Below are 22,232 nucleotides of genomic sequence, written 5' to 3'. Positions count from 1 at the left end.
TTGAAACGACTTTGCATATTGATATCAAGGTGTATTTATAAAAAAATAAATAAATTACTGCTCATAATGTTTAGGTTTACATCGGCTTATCTCGTACTGAAGACAATTTCGTGTATATCAACCACTTTCGAAAATATAGGTTCAAAGAATATTAGTTAGTACCTTCAAAACGATTTGAATAGAATTGATTCATGCCCAAAGCATGTTTAACATCGTGATATCGTTGAAGTATATTTGATATAACTGAACTGGAATCACTATCTCCACCCCAAAGACGTAACAGACTTTCATTTTCCAGTATAGAGAGAAATGCTATAAAATAGAATTATATGTCATTATATATCTACAAATATGAAATACTTTCTGTACTCAAAAAAATTTTTGGATTTCCCAAATTAATTTGAACTTGCGGCATCTCTAATATCGATTTCAGTAATGGAGAATTGTGTGCTAATCCTTCCTTAAGCTCAAGTAAACTAGGGCTACGAATGCCACAGAGAAATTCACAAGCTGCTGCTTTGTTATTACAGGTTTTTTTCAAAGCAGTAAACACATCATTACGTTCAAATCCCATTTCAACTATTTCATTAACTATATCTAGTCTAGGTGGCACATCGCGGTGGCTAAATATTCGAACAATTTCCAAAAGTGCTGCTATGTTTTCCAATACACTCTTTAAATAAGTATCAAAAATGTTTGTTATAAATTGGAAAAATAGAATAATTTTTAAGTAATTACATTATTTGTTACAATATCGGAAGGAGACATAAGCGATTCACTTCTCTGTAAGCCCATAACTTCATCTATTTTCGACAAATCTTCATTTTGAGTTTGAATCAACCATTCTAAAGCCAATGCATACACACCGCTAAAGAAAATAAAAACAATCGTTCATGATAGATTTGTAATAGAAAAAGCATCGTACTCACTTGTTGGTTTTTAAAGCATATTCACATCTTTCTCTTGTAAATCCCATATCAACAAGACACTGCAGTATATCATTCTCATCATTTACTTTATTTATAAGTTTTTGTTTTAACATAGCTATAATCCGATCCGCATAAGGACTAGCTCCAACTATAGTGGCTGATAGTTGCGCCAGTGATATTAAAACTTTACGAACTTCAAAATGTAACTAAAATAAAATGTTGGTAACATAGACTCCACAATTTTCATATGAAATAAAACTATGGATCAATGAATATGGATAATAATGCCCATAAAAAACAAGCAATTCCGAATACTTACATTGGCTTGTTGGAATATTTCATTAACATCAATCATTGGAAGATTGGTGACATGAGATGGTAGATTTCTTGTTGCCATGTCTACTTCATATATACGCGGTGGTGTCATATCCTTTGAATTGGGCATGTTATTTGCCAAAAAATGTCTTTTAATCACTAACACCAAAGTCTCGTTGGTTTTTATATTAAGTTGTTTTAGAGTACGGTTTTCGTCTAATTCAACACCTTCGAATTCAGCCCGAAAAAGCCTATAACGAGGCGCAACTAAACGCAAATCAGTCGAGAACAATGACACTGAAGCCATGTCGTCAGACAGTTCAAGAATAATCTCATTTTTTAACTCAATTAAGTGCTTATTAGTATCTGATTGATATACAAGAATGCGAGCACTGGGACAAATAACCCGGATTCGAATACGCTCCTTTGTACGTGGCGAATCACTCAAACGCTCGTTTACATTATGTGGGGAATTATGAGCGCTACTGGATGAAGTTGAACGTCGTGAATGTCTTCTAAAATAAGAATTAATATAATTATACTAATTTTTATATACACTGGTATATATATATATATATTTATGTATATCATTGGCCTCACTTCGAAAACAAGTTCCGCAATTTTTGCATATTTCTTATAATTTGCAATAAAAAAAACTTAACCAAAAATTTAGGAAAAATGGGTTTTAAACTATAACATTTTCTTAAATTATTGAAATTTCATAAATAATTTTAATTTAAAAACAAAAAAAGTTTGACACATTTTAACATTATTTTAATATACTATTACTTTGATTTACAGCACCAAAAAATGATATTAACCAATTGCAAGTATAGTATTCCATAATTTATATCAGAGGTAATCAGACGAAGCGCGGGAAATCGGTTGGTTGGTTTATTGCAGTGGCAGGCCATTTGATAACTTCCTTGTATCTCAATTAGCGATTTTTCACCAGTTTGCTACCACATTCCTAGCAAGAACCCTAGTATAGAAGAGTTAAGACTAAATCCATCTCGCCGAATTTAGGTAATTTTCGTCTTCACCGATGAACAGTCTGATCAACCATCAAAGAACTATCTTCCTTAGTACCTATATCTTCTAGACATTCACAGATTACGCCGGGCATTCACAGAGAAAAAGTATAATGGTTTCTTTCTCCTGCGGGTTTCCACAACTTTTGCATTGAGGATTATATGAGTTCCTACACAACAATGACCAGTAAGAACTGCAGTATGCCTTGCAGTCAGGAAGTCGGTAATTGCAAAAAGAAATTGCAAACAAAAAATGAAAAAAATAATATTAAAATTTTAGTAAGACTTGTTCTCTTATTTTTCTTATTAATATAAATTTACTATAACTTTTGCGCAACATTTCACTACAATTAACTGATCTTTATTCCAATTAAAATTCATCGCACCTAATGCTTCGGTTATGCATTATCTCGGTAACACTACAAATGCTTTTTAATTGCACTTTCTTCATTTACTCTTAAAAATTGTTTGTATACTCATTCAAACAATATGCATTCCTAATTCCAATTTGCGATGAATTCATTATATGGCCTTGAGAAGCAGCTACAACAGTTGTAAAAAAGAAATTTCGGGAAAACCAAAACATACCAGGGATAATTGGAACAATAGATTGCACACATTTCTGAATTAAAAGGCCAAAATATTATGGGGAAGATTATTTCAACCGCAAGCAATTCTACAGCGTAATCCTGCGAGGCGGTAGTAGATGAAAGCAAAAGGTTCCTAAATATTAGTTATAATGAGCCCGAATTTTTGCATAATTACCGAGATCTCATTTATACACCAAGGCAATGTCAGTCAAATTATGATAAATCATTTCCCAATTTTTCTTTTCTACTTAAAGATTCGGCATATCCATGTACGAACTAGCTTGTGTCAGCTTTTAAGGACTACGGGAATTTGGGTAACAATCAAAAGAAATTTATTGAGAAACATTCGTCCACAAGAATTGTAATATATAATGTATTTGATTTATTTAACAGTCATTTCCAGAGAATAGCTAAGTTTACCGAACACAGCATTTTGGGTGCAATTACCAATACAGTGGTCAATATATGCGTTTTGTACAATATTTCTTTAAATATGGACGATGTGCATGAAAATCATGAAGTAAACAATAGTTCAGAAGAACATGAAGAGGTACCGGATCTGTTTACAAATTGTGAAATAAATCAATCAACAGATAGACGACAAAATATTTTTAATTACTGAATGGGAGTAAGTATTATAGAATTTGTAAATTTGTATATTATGTATCTTAAGTATAAGTAAAAGGTATCTTAACGTAATGTAATAATATATAAATATAATTGTGATAACTTCTATGTTGTTAACACACAACATACGGGTTTAAATATCACTTTATTTTTATATATCTTAATTACTACAACGCAATACGAGATTATGACCTGTGCGTCATAATCTCGTTTAGTGTTGTACAACATCCTTTTACTACAGTTCTCCCTTTTAATATCGTCGGCAGTCGTCATGCCAACGTGGCGTATGACCCTTTATATCCCTTTGAGATCGTCTTAACTCTTTGTTGTGTGTTATAGTCGGTATATCCTGATTGCTATTAACATCATTGGAATTTGTTTGTTGCTCAATAGCAGAAGATGAAATCTCTTTTGGCACGTAGCTTGATTGGGAACAATGAATGGTTCAACTGTATGCGACTATTCCGGAACCTCAAGCAGTTCATTCAGTTCGTTTTTTGTATAACGATACTACAGTTGGTTTACATGTGCTTTAATAATGCGCTCATTAATTTACTGGTCAATTTTCACTTCATAGCATACTACTCCAAGTTTCTGTATGACTACAGCAGGTATCCAAGTCCATTAATTACTAGTGGAATGAAGTTTATAATAAAGGTTATCTCCAATACTGAACTGTTTTCATTTTGTCTCTTGGTGATTACTTTGATTTTTTAATTCGCCTTCCGATTTTTGCTTTTTTGATGCAGTCATGATGAATCATGAATTTTTATTTTTCTACCATTTAGGATCTGGATAATGATTTCATACCCAGATTGTAGGATGGTGTGTATCGATAACAAGTAAGGAACTCGTTGAGCTTCTTGTCAATACTTCCGTTTGCCTTTTGAAGTCCTGATTCAAGAAGATCAACGAACCCTTCTACTTCGCCGTTTGATTGTACACTATATGGATCTGTAGTTATGTGGTTAATACCTTCAAAGTCGCAAAAATTTTTGAATTTCACTAACAATCACAAACAATTGAGTCACAAGGAACTCTTGTTTGCAGTAAAAAGTTTTATACGACACTCACCTGGGTATCCGTTATGGAGATCTTCAAGGACATGCTGACGATAAATTTTGGGAATAATAATTTTCTTACCAAAGAAAAATCTCCGTTGTTGGATCATAAGATAATGTCGACTATTTGGATTTGTTTTTTCCTTCAAGGCCAATAGCCATTTTTGATGTAGAACATGACCTTATTGAGAATATGGCAGGCTTTGGTTGCTGTTTGAAAAATAGTTAAAGTAATTGGAAGTTTGGTGGCTGTTTCTACCGTCAAATAATTAATTTTCAGGTCGTCTTTTTCTTCTTATTGAATAGATACTGTAACGGTATCTTCATCAGGTTTTACATGGTTTGCGATTAGTCGAGAAATAATATCGGCATATCCAAAGCTATCATTATTGATGTATTCAATAGAGAAGTCGTATGACAAAATATTATGTTGTAGGCGAGTCGCTTCGTGAAAACGAAACCATTTTTTAAGAAAGTACTTTCCTGAGAGACGGTTTGGTTATCAGTAAAAATCTGTTAAATTAAACAAATTAAACTAAACAAGTTTATCAATTGGAGCTTCTTACTAATAACGTGGAATTAATCACTGCAAGGAACCAACCATACATTGTGACCGAAAAGCTTCCGGAAATTTTAAATAAAACGCAAAATTCTTAATCTTCATCAATATTTATTTTATCTCCTTCAAAATATGCTCCATTAGAAGCGATACACAAATGCCAACGTTTCTTCCAATCATCAAAAACATTTTATAGGCGCTTTCCGGTATGGCTTTGAGTTCCCTCTGCGAATTCTGTTTTACGTCTTCTATGGATTCAAAACGCGTTCCTCTGAGTGGTAATTTGAGGTTGGGAAACAGGAAAAAGTCACACGGTGCAAGATCAGGTGAATACGGTGGCTGTTCGATGGTATTTATTGAATGTTTGGCCTTAAAATCGTTGATAATGTTGAACAAATTGAGGTGAATCGGAACAAGCCGGGCGTTGACACGTCGCATACACAAATTGTCCACCAAAATCAAACGAGCCATCTCACGACCGATGCCTAGCTCTCGTGCTATCTCTCTAACACTCACATGAGGATTTTTGAACACGATTTCCTTTGCCTTTTCAATGTTTTCGTCGGTGGTAGAGGTCGAAGGTCGTCCAGAACGCGGCATGTCTTCGACGGTCGTACGACAGTCCTGAAAGGCTTTGTACCACTCATAAACTTGAGTTTTCGATAAAACTGATTCCCCATAAGCCTTTTGTAGCATTCGCAACGATTCTGCACACGAAATTTCGTTCGAAAAACAAAATTTGATGCAAACTCTTTGTTCAATATTTTTTTCCATTGTTTTTTTCGCAACGCACTACTGAGGTGAACTGGTTTCAACAGCTGCCGTAAACGAACTGTCCGACAGATCGCGCTCATTTTTGGCATAGTAATTAAGGACAGTGCTGCCAAACTACATAAACTTAAAATATCGAAAAATATACAGCGCGCGAATTTTAAATGAGAACCTCCGAAAACTTTTCGGTCACAATGTATATTATCTGCATTTAAACCCCTATACACGTCTTATATAAAATGGAGTAACTATTGTCAAAATTTATTGGATTGGATGTTTATCAAATCTACTGCTTTTAGTAAAACGAATGTAAAACAAATGTAAACAGATGGATTCATACAAAGTAAAATATTGGTGCCGTTAAGTGGCACCGTATCTTTTTAATAGTACTTTTTATGTTCATTGCAGTTTCTCTATAGTATTGAGGGGAAATTAAAATAAAATACGTAAGCGATGATTAATTATATTAATACCATATATATTGCAAAACTGATTTTAAAGCCACTTAGGTATATCATTTCGTTACAGAGATGATGTATTATTACGATTTTTGTTGAATTTTTAAAATTAACTAATAGCTGAATGCCATGCAATGTTAGTATGTTTATTTTTTGACTTAAATTCAATTTTTTTTGTTTATATAACAGCTTTTCCAACTTATTTGTATATATGTTTACACTTTTGAGTGTTATAAGCATAAAAATTCAAACTCTACAACTAAAATAACCTACTCTATTAATTTATAAGAATCTAATAAGGCACATATGACTACACAGTGCCGAAGTATGAGGTACTGCAAATAACACAAATACTGCTATAATTCAAAAACTTCAATAAGAACTTCTTCGAGTTTCATCAATACAGACTGATATATTCCCAATAATAAAACAAATCAAGATATCGGCATGCAACTCATTTTAATAGCCCTTAAGTACAGCAGCATTAATCATAAAAATCGTTTACTACGACACGTGATTGAGAAAGAGATATAACTATCTTTGACTAAAAGAACTCACTGAAATTGGCTTAATAAAGTCATATCATCGGAACCAATAAACAGATTTAAGTAATATCATCAACCACTAAGTAATTCCAATAAAAGCCTATATCTATATTTATTATTTCTTCATGAATGTCATCAAGTCCTGATCTTATCTACTACGTTCATAGTAGAACGAGTGTAAAACGAATGGAATACCGAATTGTTCATACCATACCTTGGTTCTATTAAGCAACTTCAATGTGCTTTTAAGTAGCACTTTATATCTGCGCTGAAGTTTATCCAAGGTTTTTACGCAAGAATAAACGGAATATAGAATTGTTGATTAAATATGTTAATATATTATAAAATGGATATATGTTGTTTTGCTCAAGAAGCCTTAGTACTCTTACATTGTTAAGCTGGTATATTGAAATTCAATAGCAATTAAAAAAAAATTAAGCTGTTAGCAATAACAGCTTAACAATTTGAGAGTACTAAGGCTTCTTGAGCATAACAACATATAACCATTTTATTATATATTAACACATTTAATCAACAATTCTATATTCCGCTTATTCTTGCCTTAAATATTATCGATAATGTTCAATGCAGATATAAACTGCTACTTAAAAGCACATCGAAGCTGCCTAATAGAACCAAAATCGGGTACGAACCATTCTGTATTTCATTTGTTTTACACTCGTTCTACATTCATGAAGAAGTAATGAATATACAAATAATGTATATAGGCTCTTATTGAAATTACTTAGTGGTTGGTGAAATTACTAAAATTTGTTACCTGGTTCCGATGATATAATAGTAATAAACCTTTTATGCAATGGTATAAATCGCTGAACTTAGTTTCAAAGTTTCTTGCTAATCACAAAACTGCATTATGGTGCATATCCATAAATCGTAGTGCATTGATCGTTTGCAAGGATCATCATAAAATAAAGCAAAATATAATAAAACAGAAAAAAAAAGGTACAACTTTCCAATGGAGCAGAACACCGCGACCATTGTTGATCTTTTGTGCTGTAACAAACCCTTACCGAACAGAATACATTCCGCCCTTCGAATGAAGGCCAGAATGTCAGCCCTCGAGGACCTCTGGTTGATCGCAGTCGCTTCCACCTGTATTGTTGGAATCGCGGACGACACCGAAATTAGACCTAAATGCTAGTCCTTCAGATATGTTGTTTGGTAATCCTTTTTATGCTCCAGGTCAGATGCTTTCGGACATTAAACAAAAATCATTGGAAACTGATTTTATTTCGTCGCTGCGAAGGGTTTTGGCGAAGGTGAAATCTGTTGGGGCTACTAGATACTGTCAGCCATCTGTTTTTGTTCCGCTTGATGTTATGAGTTGTAAGCACGTTTTTCTTCGAGTGGACAGTGCGCGAGCTCCACTTGAACAGCCATACAAGAATCCATTTCAAGTGCTGCGGCGTAGCGAGAGAAGGTCGGTCATTGTTTGCCACGGAAAATAGTTTACAGTTTCGAATGACAGGTTAAACTCAGCGTACTTAACGTGTGTGAAAGATTAGTGCATTCCACCGCTAGGATGAGATACTATGGCAATGCAAGTAGGCTATGAGTTTCTTAAAATTGAAATGCAAAATTCAATTTCAGAAATGTTCACTTTTTGAATTTTGGTGAAAAACAACTCTTCACATTTCGTTTCAAGTAGAACTGAAGAAAGTTTGATTTGGATTGTTAAAGATTCATGTTTTTGTTTATTAACAAAGTTTGGAGTTCTTTGTTAAAATCGAAATTGGCATTACTTGTTCTTGACTTATGTTTTTTGTTGTTATTATGTTGAGACTAGTTGAGTCAGTGCATTTGAGCACTTTAACTCTCTATTAATTGTGAGGTTTTTTATAACCCCTCTTTACGTCTTGACTGGATTATTGTTTATCACTTCAACAGGCTAAGCAATAATTGACCTTAGATCTGCACACATCCCTGAGGAGCCTGTAAGCATTCTGAGATATGATAACAAGGTGTTGATAAGTCTGTAAGTTTTGTGTTGCGTAGAATTGAACTAAAATGAATATTAAATCGGCAATGCTTAGCATTTTTATCTTATATATTTAAATTAATTAATTTATTTATGTATTTGAATTTATTAGTAAATGAAATGCTTATATCACTTTAACGAATGACTGAAATTTTGTTCCAGCAAACATTCACAATAGACTGATTTTTGAATTTGGCTGCACTGAAATTTATGTGTCATGGTTTACAAATGTTAATAGCTTTGCGAGTATTTATTAAAATTTTATAAAACCCTATTAATTATGTTAAATAAAACAACAATAAGTAATATTTTTAAGTTTTATCGGAATGGTTTCTGAAAGTAGTGAACTACACCAACAAAACTTCTTTCATATATGGTATTATTTAATTACTTGAATTTTTGACTGACTGAAAATTTTGGCTATTTCCAGTCTCAAATATTTATTTTCGAATAATTATATGTAAAAGATAATTCCAAGATCACATATGTTGTGATATTTTTTGTTGTGATTTTTTTTTGTTGTAGCTCATCACTTTTCAATTGTATGATTATTACATGTAATTACATTACTGTGAGTAGCCTTATTAAATAAATATTTGTAAATTGTAAGTATTAAAAATAATATATTTTAGTTGTTTTTAAAAAAAATTTTGTTCTTGAAAACAAGCAATATTTCGCAAATATTTTACAATAAGAAAAAAAACTTGACAAAAACTTGAATGCTATAAATCAATAAAAATATTTTTTAAAATTCTATTAACCCTATCCCTTTTTCAATTCAAATGTTTATTTGAACAAGGAAGCCCATTTTTTTCGTTCCAGTAACCCTGTTACCCTTCACGGCATCGTTTCTAACTTTGTGCATATCCGGCACATTTTAGTTGCGGGCTGTTAACTAATGTTTGTGGCAGCGTATCTATCTCTAGATGGATTTAGTTTGCGAATCGTGATATTTTGTATTTGTGCTTGAGTAATTAAATTAAAGCTAAGAACTTGTTTTTTGTAATTGAATACAGACTTATATTGATAATATTTATTAATATTAAAATATATAAGTTTCTTCTTGCGAAGCAAAAATTGTGGAATATGGCTAACAGTATTGATAACAATATGGCTGACAATGTTGATGACAATATGGCTGACACTGTTGATGACAGTAACGCCGTTGATGACAATGCGGAAGACATACCAAACTTGTAAGAATAAAACAGATATTTTAATTTTTTTTTAATGATCAATATTAATTAATTTATTAAAACGTACTTTTCAACCATTATGTCTAAATACGTCTATCAATAATATCTCAATAGCTTTCATTAATATTATCCTTTTTAAATCAATATACAATATGATCTTTATAAAAAATTTTAAATTTTTTAATATATTTTAAAATTTTTTTTTACTAAATTCATTTGCATTAAATGTGACATTTTTCTAATTCATAAATTTCGTGAAAAGATTGACACCAAGTTGTGATAATTCCAAAACGATGGCTAAGAGAGGACGTCCAAGCGTCAAAATCACACGCAATGCCGATGGAAAGATTGAATGTGATTTTTGCGATAGTACATTTACCCAACTTAGTTCTTATAAGCGGCATATGTTCATCCATGCAGGAATAAAGCCGTTTGTATGTGAATATTGTGACAAAGGATTCCGACGGCGTGCTGTATTAAAAATTCACATACGCCTACACACAGGTGATAAACCTTATAAGTGTGATATATGCACCTTAGCGTTCACCTCAAAATATGGTTTAGAAGTGAGTATCAAGAACTGAGCTATTTAATTAGTTTTTATTAAACTATTTTAATTTAGACACACAAAAAACGTCATAATGCTGTAACTAAAAAAAGTACGCGAAAATATTATTGCAAAGTTTGTCGAAAAAAGTTTAAGAGCCATGACGAAAAAATGCTGCATCACCAAACAAATGATTCACCTTGCTTTCAGCAAACTAAGGCTAAATATATTAAAGATAAAATATCAGGTCCGACTACTGCGGCATCATCTTTTACTTGCATTACTTGTCACAAAAAGTTCTCGACCACAAAAGATTTATTTAATCATCAACAAGGACGTAACGTTATAACCTTTGAGTGTAAACATTGCAAAATTCTGTTTCCTAGTAAAACTGAACTGTTATACCATCACATAAGATCACATAACGGTGAAGAAAATGATGTGATTTGCAACGATGAAAATAATGCCTCTTCAACAGTAGTCAACAACGATGTTATCAATATTGAGAAATTATCAGTTTATGAATGTGATGCCTCTTCAACAGGCAACGATGTCATCAACAATGTAGAATTATCAGTTTGTAAATCTAGTACATCTTCAAGACCAGGCAATGCCGTGATCAACAATAAAATACCATGTGAAAATGATACATCTTCAATTAAAAATAGCGACGGTCCGCATTGCTCCAAACACACAAACTTGAATAACATCGAAAAAGCAAATCCATTTATTGCATTTTTTTCACTTTATAATACTAATACTACCAAAGAAGTAGGTTCAAAACACCACCAATGTACAGTGTGCAACACTGTATTTACAACGGGATCGTCATTGAAAGTACATTTACGTACACACACAAAAGAAAAACCATTCGAATGCACATTTTGCTTAAAACGATTCACCCGCAATAGTCTTTTAAAAGTGCACCTAAGAACTCACACTAAAGAAAAATCAAATTACCACAAAAACTACAAATCACAAGTAAGTCGAATTAATAGACTTCAATATATATAAACAGTAATTATAATCTGTTCTTGTTACAGGTACATATCGAACGTAAACACGAGCATCGCACAAAAACAGAAGTTATTAATCCCTCTACCACTCATTGCCACCAACCGGATTCCGATTTAGAGAAAATTTTCGACTTTATTTACAAGTGTGAAATTTGTGGTAATGATTTCAATGACTACACAATATATAAAAATCATGTAGCGACACATGAATTACACGAGAATCCCACGGCAACGGAAAGTGTTAATCATAGCTCTAATTGCCACCAATCGGTTTTTGAGGACACCAAATCACAGGAGAGTACCGACGCTTATTTCAAATGTCAAATCTGTGGTAATGAGTTCAATAACTATGCAATATATAAACTCCATGTAGCGGTACATGAATTATATGAGGATCCGTCGGAAACGGAAAGTGTTAATCTTAATCATACCACTCATTTCCACCAATCGGTTTTTGAAGATTCCGATTCACAGGAGAGTACCAATATAGATTATAAGTGTGAAGTTTGTGGTAATGAGTTCAATGACTTTACAATATATAAGAACCATGCAGCGGCACATGAATTACTGGAGAATCCCACGGAAACGGAAAGTGTTAATCATAGCTCTAATAGCCACCAATCGGTTTTTGAAGATACCGAATCACAGGAGAGTACCGACGCTTATTTCAAGTGTCAAATCTGTGGTAATGAGTTCAATAACTATGCAATATATAAACTTCATATAGCGGTGCATGAATTATATGAAGATCCGAAGGAAACGGAAAGTATTAATCATACCACTCATTTCCACCAATCGGTTTTTGAAGATTCCGATTCACAAGAGAGTACCGATACGAATTATAAGTGTGAAGTTTGTGGTAATGAGTTCAATGACTTTACAATATATAAGAACCATGCAGCAGAACACGAATCGCAAGTGCAGACCACAGCAGAATATAAAAGCGATAATCGTTCAAATGACTTTGGATTGATTATTCCAAATTTTTTTGACGAAGATTAAAGGACCAAAGATTAAAGGACTGAAAGCTCACCTATTTTTGTTATTCTGTCAATATATAATATAAGATAATTTTTTAAAAATAATAATTTTGTATTAACGAAAAAAGTAGTGGAAAAAAAGAGTTTATGCTCCGGCCATGCCAAAGGCAACCGACTGTACTCTACCGAAAATTAGCAATATAAGTCTTGAATATAAAATTTGTATACTTGATAAACACTGTTCAATGTATTGTTTATTATTATAAAAACTTAAGCATATATAAAAAATTTAAAAGTGTATGGTAAAATAATAAATATATATAAAAAGCCACTTAATATATGACAAAATATTCCTCTATAATATAATTAGTGTTTAAATAAATATATGTTATGCATAAATTTATATGTGTAAAATGCTGTAACAATTTCAATATTTTGGTGATCTACTTTAATAACTTCAGATAAATATTTATATTAAGTTATAGTAAACGACAAAATATCTTCTTAAAATACTGATCATTTTCAAATAACATATATATTTATACTTATAAATATATGCCTTTATATATATATATGCCTTCTACTTCTCAAAGACCTTGCTGAAAGGAACAGAGTCCACTTAAGGATTCCAGGGCACAGCGGTTTTGAGGAAAACGAAAAAGCAGATGAACTAGCGAGAAAAGGGGCAGCCTCATATTATATTGGGCCACAACCATTCTGCGGTCCTTCGTGTAGCTTTTTCAAACTTTAAACTAATGAATGGCTGGAAAGAGCAGCTCAGAATGATTGGGATAATACAATTGCCTGCAGACAAGCAAACGAATCCATGCCGTTTCGATCAAAAGCCAGACTTAAGGAGCTACTTATGCTGAACAGAAGTGGCATCCGACTTGTCACAGGATTTCTAACTGGACACTGCGGAGTTAAAAAACATTTATTGAATCTAGGTATTACTGGAGACGATAGCTGCAGACTTTGTTACGAAGAAGAGGAAACAGCAGAACACATTTTGTGTCACTGTGATAGTCTTGCAAGAGTCAGACTTTGCTACTTATCCACTGCCTATCCGCTTATAACGGAATTAGGCAACATCTCTCCAAAGGACATATTGGCATTCTTAACTGCTACTCGTCTATGGAACTGAAGTGGGTATGTCACAATAATCCTCGAGGATGCAGTGACGCGGTGACTAGTTCCCAACCCTTTTTGAAAATAAAAAAAATAAAAATATATCTTTAAATATATAATTCTTCTGTACGTGTGTTGACAGTGAACTCCTCCTAAACGGCTGAACCGATTTTGATGAAATTTTTTATGTGTGTTCAAGCGGATGCAAGGATGGTTTAGATTCACAACTTGGTCCACTGGATAATGTTTTTTTAATTATTATACAGTTTTTTGGTATCCATATACATTTAAAATTAATTCATGCTTACTTTGATTTGTTTAAAGTCTCTAAAATTAATCGTTCAACTATCCTGTTGAATATTTGAATTCACTGGATTTATCAGAAATGTCACCCCATAACTTAAGATTAAAAATTGGTTCACCCATAATTATGCTGCAGAATTGAAATGCACCTAAGCTATGCAACGGCACGAGATTAGTAATAAAAAAAAATGATGGCAATGTTCTTGAAGCTACAATTTTGACCAACAAATTTGAAGATGAAGCTGTTCTCCTGCCCAATGATCCCTTCAGACTTACCCATTCCATTCAGATGGCTGCAATTTTCAATTCGCTTGGCATTTGCCATGACTATTAATAAGTCACAAGGTCAAACAATATCGATTTGTAGGATAGATATTGTAGGATATTTATAGGATTGTATGCGTGTTCTCGCGTTGGAAAATCGTTAACTTTATTTATTTATACTCCTCAAGAATTGACTAAAAATATTGTTAATCAACTCGCATTAAGATGAAATTAAACAAACATTATTGATTATTACGAATTGTTTTTAGAAAAATAGATGTTCTTTCAAAATAAAGAATAACAAAATTATTACATTATTTGTCTTTTGTTTCTTACTTTGTTTAATATCCTAATCGCTTAGTATTTATATATATCTATGTACATATAAATACGTTTACTTACATATATAATGAACTTTAAACTATATACATATATATCAAACTTTAAATAAACAGTTTAGTACTAAGTACTAAACTAAAGTGTTAAAGCACCAATTTTTCACTTTATAGGTGGCCAGATGAAGCAATAGCACAGCTAATGCCGCTTATATGTACAAGATTAAATCATATTTATGTCTTTACTTCCTTGATTTCTTGAAATATGAGACGAAACTACAGGAAATCTACTACATACTGTTATGGCATCAAGCCTTCTACATCAATTTAAACATTTTTATTTATTACTTTTCTTTGATTTTATTAGCACATAATATATTCAATCATTTATACTATGTAAACATATACAACATATAATAAAATTATTATTAATTATATATATGTATATATATATATGTATCGACCTCATCAGTAGCAGTAATTGTCTTATTTCTCAGACATTCAGACATTACAATGTCTTAATCAAAAAACAACACCCAAAAGATGATTGTTCAATGGAATAAAGGAACGAGTGTAACTGCATATAATCAAAAACAACCTAGTGTTTCAAAATCGTAAAGCCCGGAATTTCTTCCAATCTAAACCACACTTATATACGTGTGAAAAATGCTTAATGATCACCACAAATTCCTTAATTCTATTCAGTACATATAAGTTCAAGGATGGAATTGAGTATATGGTTATACAACCTCAAAGTAAGGTCAAAGTGAGGTGGTTACGACATATAAATTATTGTACATATATACACATACATATATATATATATACATTATTTATAGCGTGGTGTACATACATGATATATTGATATTATATACATATTATATAAATGTTATATAATAAATAAATTACAAAGTTCATGTTTATGTACGTATTAATATAAAAAGATATTAATAACAACAAAAGAATTATAAATTTACTCCTGATCGCAACTGCCATCCAACCAGCCATCCTTCCAACGCTCAGCCACCTTACTGCAATCGTACTCTGGTTTACCCAACTTTTCATTCACCGCATTATGAAATATGCATAACCACATGTTCAATTCCAGCCTTGAACTCACTTGGATTGGATTAGAATCCAGGTATTTGAGGTAATCAGCACAGCATGTTTTACACGGATATAAATGAGGAATCGATTCGTAAAAATTCGTGGCCATACGCATTTGAAACACAGTAGGTTGTTCTGGATAATATGCAGCGAATGAGTGCATAATACTCCACGCAGTCTTCCCCATGAATGCTTTGTTCATGGGACAATCCTCTCGTAGGATACGCGCTTTTTGAACTGGCATTGGATCTTTATCTGGTGCAGTTTGAGTACATGTTCTCTTTATGTACGACCATAATGTAGGTTTATTAGACAGTTTTGCAAACGTAAACATTATGACTAAACTAAAAGTTTGAATTTAGGTATAAAAAACGTATAAGACGAGTGGTGAATTGTTCTTCCCAAATTAATTTATTTCAAACGAGTTCCATCACCAAAGGTCAGTGTTCTAAATATTTAGAGTTCTATTATCACTGAAAATTGACTCAATTAATAGTAGACATTTACTTTATGTCATAATACATATATTTTTTATTGGATTGTTTCTGGCCTTCTTTGTTGTACATATATATGTATATTGAATAATCCATTATAAATAAAATTTTTAATACCTTCTAAATAATATGTCTTTGCAGAGTATGTACCATATAAATATTAAAATTTTATAGACATGTATGTATAACTCAAATATATCAAGCAGATTTTAACATATTGTGGAGAGTTTTGCTTTGTATAGAAATATGTATACAATAACATCCAGAAAATAATTTCAAACCTTTTTATTTTATTTTTTATACCATCATTTAATTTATTTCTTAACCGTATTGTTACTCTTTGATATGTTATAAATATGATTACTGTGATTTTGCAATATATACTTTTGGTCAAGTCCTACAAAACAGTTTAGTGATTGACTTACTACTAGAATGTAAATTTTTTCTATTTTATAAATTCTATTAATAAGGATAAGGATTTTTTTTGTTTTTTATTAACGATTCTTAAAATAATGAAAAAAAAGTTTTAATATTGCATCTAGTTCAAATAACTAATAAGAGGTACTAATAAGCAATTTGATTTGAATATTTAAGGTAATAACGAAGCCATTATGTACCTTAAAATATTTGCACAAGTTTCACCTTTAATTTTATATACCATACTGTATAAGGTAACTTCAGGAAAAAAAGTTATAGGGGTATATGATGTTATGAGAAAAGTCAAAATAATGGTTTTTCACAAATAAATCGAAAACAGTACACAGGAAAAAAAATTAAATTTGATTTTTGAGTTCTACGGTAAATTTCCCTATAGGAAATATAGGTCGCGTCTTAGGAAATTTTTGGTTGTAAATTAGTGTAATTTAATATTTAATGTGATATTAAATTGCTTAGTCTACTAAAAGGTATAATAAGTTGATAAATACGTAGAAAACGTAAACGTCGGAATGTAGTAAATGCCATTAGCTTTAACCGAATACACATTACGAATCCAACATAAAATCAAAAACAACGCAAATTAAATCCGACCACTAAATAGTTTGCAGCTATAGAAATGCAAGACTTTTGCGCAATGTTTGCATCAACTGATTTATTATTTCTCTTGCGTCCTATTTTTTTGCGAAAGTGGTAATTTTTCACGAAATTTTCAAACAGTTTTTTTATTCACAACAACTTTAATTTAATTATTTATAATTATTTATAGTTCTACGAAACATCTTGGCTGGAGCGAACAAAGTTTTATTATAAGATATCATTAATGACTCCAATCAATGAATAAATGCTATCACAAACTCTACAAAGGTTGTTTTTAAAGATCCTAATTAAAAAGACCCTAACTAATTTAATGCAACACCTGATATAAAAAGATAAAATATATGTCAATTATAAAATTGTCTTAAGAATGATATATTTTAAGAATATAATACGCAATTATATATCAGAAATAGAAAATAGAAAAAAGGAATAAATAGAAGGGAAATCGTTTGGTACACACTTTTGCAACACAGTACGCTGTGGTAGGTATAATCGAATTTATTGAGGGGAAAATAAAAAACACGACGAAGCAAATGAATTAGACGCCATATTACTTTCTCCCATGAATCAAAGTGTGCCACGTATTCAAATAAGTGGTGTAAAATATGACGAACTGACCACTTAGAAAAGAGTTTCCTTGCGACAATATTTTTAATTTGATTTAAATAAAATAGTACTATGCAATGCAATCCAAAACATTTGTTGAATATACAAATAAAAACCTACAAAAAATTAATTATAAAAATCAATTCTCTTCATAGAAATTCTTATGCTATATATATCAATTTTATTATAAGTTTGTTTTTATAGTTGTGCGAATCAGGCTTGATGCCCCTGAATTCACAAATCAAACCTGTTCAAAATTTCAATCCTATGGTTTAAACACTGAGAGCCGAATTTGTAGACGCCCAGAGTGTTGAAGAGTCAGCCCGACAAAAAGACGTGTCTAAAACAAATATAGCCTTATCCTTATTAAAAGAACTTATAAAATAGAAAAAATTTACATTCTAGAGTAGTATGTCAATCGCTAAACTGTTTTGTAAGACTTGACCAAAAGTATATATTGCAAAATCACAGTAATCATATTTATAACATATCAAAGAGTAACAATACGGTTAAGAAATAAATTAAATTATGATATAAAAAATAAAATAAAAAGGTTTGAAATTATTTTCTGGTTGTTATTGTATACATATTTCTATACAAAGCAAAACTCTCCACAATATGTTAAAATCTGCTTGATATTTTTGAGTTATACATACATGTTTATAAAATTTTAATATTTATATGGCACATACTCTGCAAAGACATATTATTTAGAAGGTATTAAAAATTTTATTTATAATGGGTTATTCAATATACATATATATGTACAACAAAGAAGGCCAGAAATAAATAAAAATAAAAAATATATGTATTATGACATAAAGTAAATGTCTACTATTAATTGAGTCAATTTTCAGTGATAATAGAACTCTAAATATTTAGAACACTGACCTTTGGTGATGGAACTCGTTTGAAATAAATTAATTTGGGAAGAACAATTCACCACTCGTCTTATACGTTTTTTATACCTAAATTCAAACTTTTAGTTTAGTCATAATGTTTACGTTTGCAAAACTTTCTAATAAACCTATATTATGGTCGTGCATAAAGAGAACATGTACTCAAACTGCACCGGATAAAGATCCAAAGCCAGTTCAAAAAGCGCGTATCCTACGAGAGGATTGTCCCATGAACAAAGCATTCATGGGGAAGACTGCGTGGAGTATTATGCACTCATTCGCTGCATATTATCCAGAACAACCTACTGTGTTTCAAATGCGTATGGCCACGAATTTTTACGAATCGATTCCTCATTTATATCCGTGTAAAACATGTTGTGCTGATTACCTCAAATACCTGGATTCTAATCCAGTCCAAGTAAGTTCAAGGCTGGAATTGAACATGTGGTTATGCATATTTCATAATGCGGTGAATAAAAAGTTGGGTAAACCAGAGTACGATTGCAGTAAGGTGTCTGAGCGTTGGAAGGATGGCTGGTTGGATGGCAGTTGCGATCAGGAGTAAATTTATAATTCTTTTGTTCTGATTAATATCTTTTTATATTAATACGTACATAAACATAAACATGAACTTTGTAATTTATTTATTATAGAACATTTATATAATCTATAATATGTATATAATATCAATATAACATGTATGTACACCTCGCAATATATAATGTATATATATATGTATGTGTATATGTGTACAATAATGTATATGTAGTAACCACCTTACTTTGACCTTACTTTGAGGTTGTATAACCATATACTCAATTCCATCCTTGAACTTACATGTACTGAATCTAATTAAGGAATTTGTGGTGATCATTAAGCATTTTTCACACGTATATAAGTGTGGTTTAGATTGGAAGAAATTCCTGGCTTTACGATTTTGAAACACTTGATTGTTTTTGATTATATGCAGTTACACTCTACGTATTTTTTCCTACATTCCTTTATTCCATTGAAAAATCATCTTTTGGGTGTTGTTATTTCATTAAGACATTGTAATGTCTGAATGTCTGAGAAATAAGACAATTACTGCTACTGATAAGGTCAATACATATATACATATATATACATACATATAATTAATAATAGTTTTAAAATATGTTATATATGTATACATAGTATAAACGAAAAAATATATTATGTGCTAATAAAATAAACGAAAGGTAATAAATAAAAATGTTTAAATTGATGCAGAAGGCTTGATGCCATAACAGTTTGTAGTAGATTTCCTATAGTTTCGTCTCTTATTTCAAGAAATCAAGGAAGTAAGGACATAAATATGATTTAATCTTGTACATATAAGCTGTGCTATTGCACAGCTAATCCCGCTTCTGCGAAGTACCTTTGCGATTACCGTCCTTCTTCAAGTATGTTCTCTAATAGAAAGCAGTTTGAAGTGTACGCTTTAATTAACCAGAGTTTATATTATTTAACTGAAAATGTTGTTGAAACCACCTTGAATGTATGCAGAGGCTGATAGTACTTTATGACATAGATTGCCTTCTCTATAAGCAAATCGAGGTACCATGCCCCCTAATATGGCTTGAGCTGCTTTTTTTATTCCTTCACAACTCAAATTCAATAGATGACAAAAAAGAGAATTCGCGACGGGTACTGAGGTGGAATTAAGAAAACAATTCTAAAAACGAGCTCTGAGGATTAAGTTATTCATTGGCGGAAGTCTATTGTTTCGAAAGGAATCTACTTTGAAGTAGATGCAATAAATATTGATGAATAAAACATATTTTGAGATAACAGGTATAATAGTATGTATGTTATGATATGTATGTTATACATTGTGACCGAAAAGTTTCCGGTCACAATGTACAAACGCAAAATTCTTAATCTTCATCAATATTTATTTTATCTCCTTCAAAATATGCTCCATTAGAAGCGATACACAAATGCCAACGTTTCTTCCAATCATCAAAACATTTTTTATAGGCGCTTTCCGGTATGGCTTTGAGTTCCCTCTGCGAATTCTGTTTTTCGTCTTCTATGGATTCAAAACGCGTTCCTCTGAGTGGTAATTTGAGTTTGGGAAACAGGAAAAAGTCACACGGTGCAAGATCAGGTGAATACGGTGGCTGTTTGATGGTATTTATTGAATGTTTGGCCTTAAAATCGTTGATAATGTTGGCTCGGTGCGAGGGAGCATTATCGTCATGAAAAATCCATGAATTATCCTTCCACAATTGAGGCCGTTTACGGCGGATAGCTCTCACGACCGATGCCTAGCTCTCGTGCTATCTCTCTAACACTCACATGAGGATTTTGGAACACGATTTCCTTTGCCTTTTCAATGTTTTCGTCGGTGGTAGAGGCCGAAGGTCGTCCAGAACGCGGCATGTCTTCGACGGTCGTACGACCGTCCTGAAAGGCTTTGTACCACTCATAAACTTGAGTTTTCGATAAAACTGATTACCCATAAGCCTTTTGTAGCATTCGCAACGATTCTGCACACGAAATTTCGTTCGAAACACAAAATTTGATGCAAACTCTTTGTTCAATATTTTTTTCCATTGTTTTTTCGCAACGCACTACTGAGGGGAACTGGTTTCAACAGCTGCCGTAAACGAACTGTCTGACAGATCGCGCTCATTTTTGGCATAGTAATTAAGGACAGTGCTGCCAAACTACATAAACTTAAAATATCGAAAAATATACAGCGCGCGAATTTTAAATGAGAACTTCCGAAAACCTTTCGGTCACAATGTACATTTGTAGCATATTAATTACTGTTCAACTTCCATAAATGCTAATCATTTTTACATAAAGCTGTAATGAAAAACGTAGGATTTATTCCCCAAATATTAAATTAACAAGAGTTTTTATTTTTTATTTTATTTAACAATATTTTTCTAATAAAATAAAATAGAGTTTTTCTTAAATTTAAAAACACTATTTACTAGAGATTAAATCGCTTTGATTGATATGTCAGGAAGTAAATTAAATTATTTAATCGATGCATACATATTTTTCTCTCTTAACAGAAACATAGATATGCAAATAAATCTTATCTTAGGTCTTAAAAAAAAAAAATGTGTAGTAGAAAGAATTGTAATAAATCTATCTATCAATTTCACTTGTTCTTTCCTGCAAATCCAAATGCATTTAAGAGAATTTTTTCTTTAATATGGCATTGCTTGGTTTTGAAATTCCATTTGCATTCATATTGCGATAAGAAAAATGGAAAATGTTCAAATGTGGGTTTACTATTTCACTCTTCATTATACTAGATTGCAATGTCAATTTTCCAAAGATGACACAGGTACTGGTGTCAATAATGATGTTTCCTAACAGAAAGAGTAAAACTAAAACGAGAATCGCAAATAATGAACTTCAAGAGCCGCAGAAGTAACACTTGTGACAATGGGGTT

The 22,232-nt window shown here is 31.7% G+C and overlaps 4 protein-coding genes across 4 annotated transcripts; 2 read left to right on the top strand and 2 right to left on the bottom strand.

Moving 5' to 3' along the window:
* Window positions 1–83: 83 nt before the first annotated feature.
* On the bottom strand, window positions 84–1,964 carry LOC119662622 (ubiquitin-associated domain-containing protein 1-like). The gene is made up of 6 exons (XM_038072278.1): window positions 1,845–1,964; window positions 1,249–1,759; window positions 930–1,135; window positions 739–868; window positions 370–673; window positions 84–312 (listed from the first exon to the last, which is right to left on the bottom strand). The coding sequence occupies exons 1-6, from the start codon at window positions 1,871–1,873 to the stop codon at window positions 152–154; spliced, it is 1,341 nt and encodes a 446-aa protein (XP_037928206.1). The 5' UTR covers window positions 1,874–1,964; the 3' UTR covers window positions 84–151.
* Window positions 1,965–9,921: 7,957 nt separating this feature from the next.
* Window positions 9,922–12,859, top strand: LOC119662302 (zinc finger protein 62-like). Its single transcript, XM_038071892.1, has 4 exons — window positions 9,922–10,081; window positions 10,344–10,647; window positions 10,704–11,609; window positions 11,672–12,859. The coding sequence occupies exons 1-4, from the start codon at window positions 9,972–9,974 to the stop codon at window positions 12,644–12,646; spliced, it is 2,295 nt and encodes a 764-aa protein (XP_037927820.1). The 5' UTR covers window positions 9,922–9,971; the 3' UTR covers window positions 12,647–12,859.
* Window positions 12,860–15,627: 2,768 nt separating this feature from the next.
* On the bottom strand, window positions 15,628–16,095 carry LOC119688481 (FAD-linked sulfhydryl oxidase ALR-like). Its single transcript, XM_038103157.1, has one exon. The coding sequence runs from the start codon at window positions 16,093–16,095 to the stop codon at window positions 15,628–15,630; it is 468 nt and encodes a 155-aa protein (XP_037959085.1).
* A 2,797-nt stretch (window positions 16,096–18,892) lies between these two features.
* LOC119688480 (FAD-linked sulfhydryl oxidase ALR-like) lies at window positions 18,893–19,360 on the top strand. The gene has a single exon (XM_038103156.1). It carries the CDS (start codon window positions 18,893–18,895, stop codon window positions 19,358–19,360), a length of 468 nt encoding a protein of 155 aa, XP_037959084.1.
* The last annotated feature ends 2,872 nt before the right edge of the window (window positions 19,361–22,232 follow it).

This window comes from Teleopsis dalmanni, chromosome X (genome assembly GCF_002237135.1).
Source record: "Teleopsis dalmanni isolate 2A chromosome X, ASM223713v2, whole genome shotgun sequence".
Lineage (NCBI taxonomy): Eukaryota > Metazoa > Arthropoda > Insecta > Diptera > Diopsidae > Teleopsis > Teleopsis dalmanni.
The sequence above is the reverse complement of the archived record's forward strand: the minus strand, read 5'-3'. Positions and strand labels throughout refer to the sequence as shown.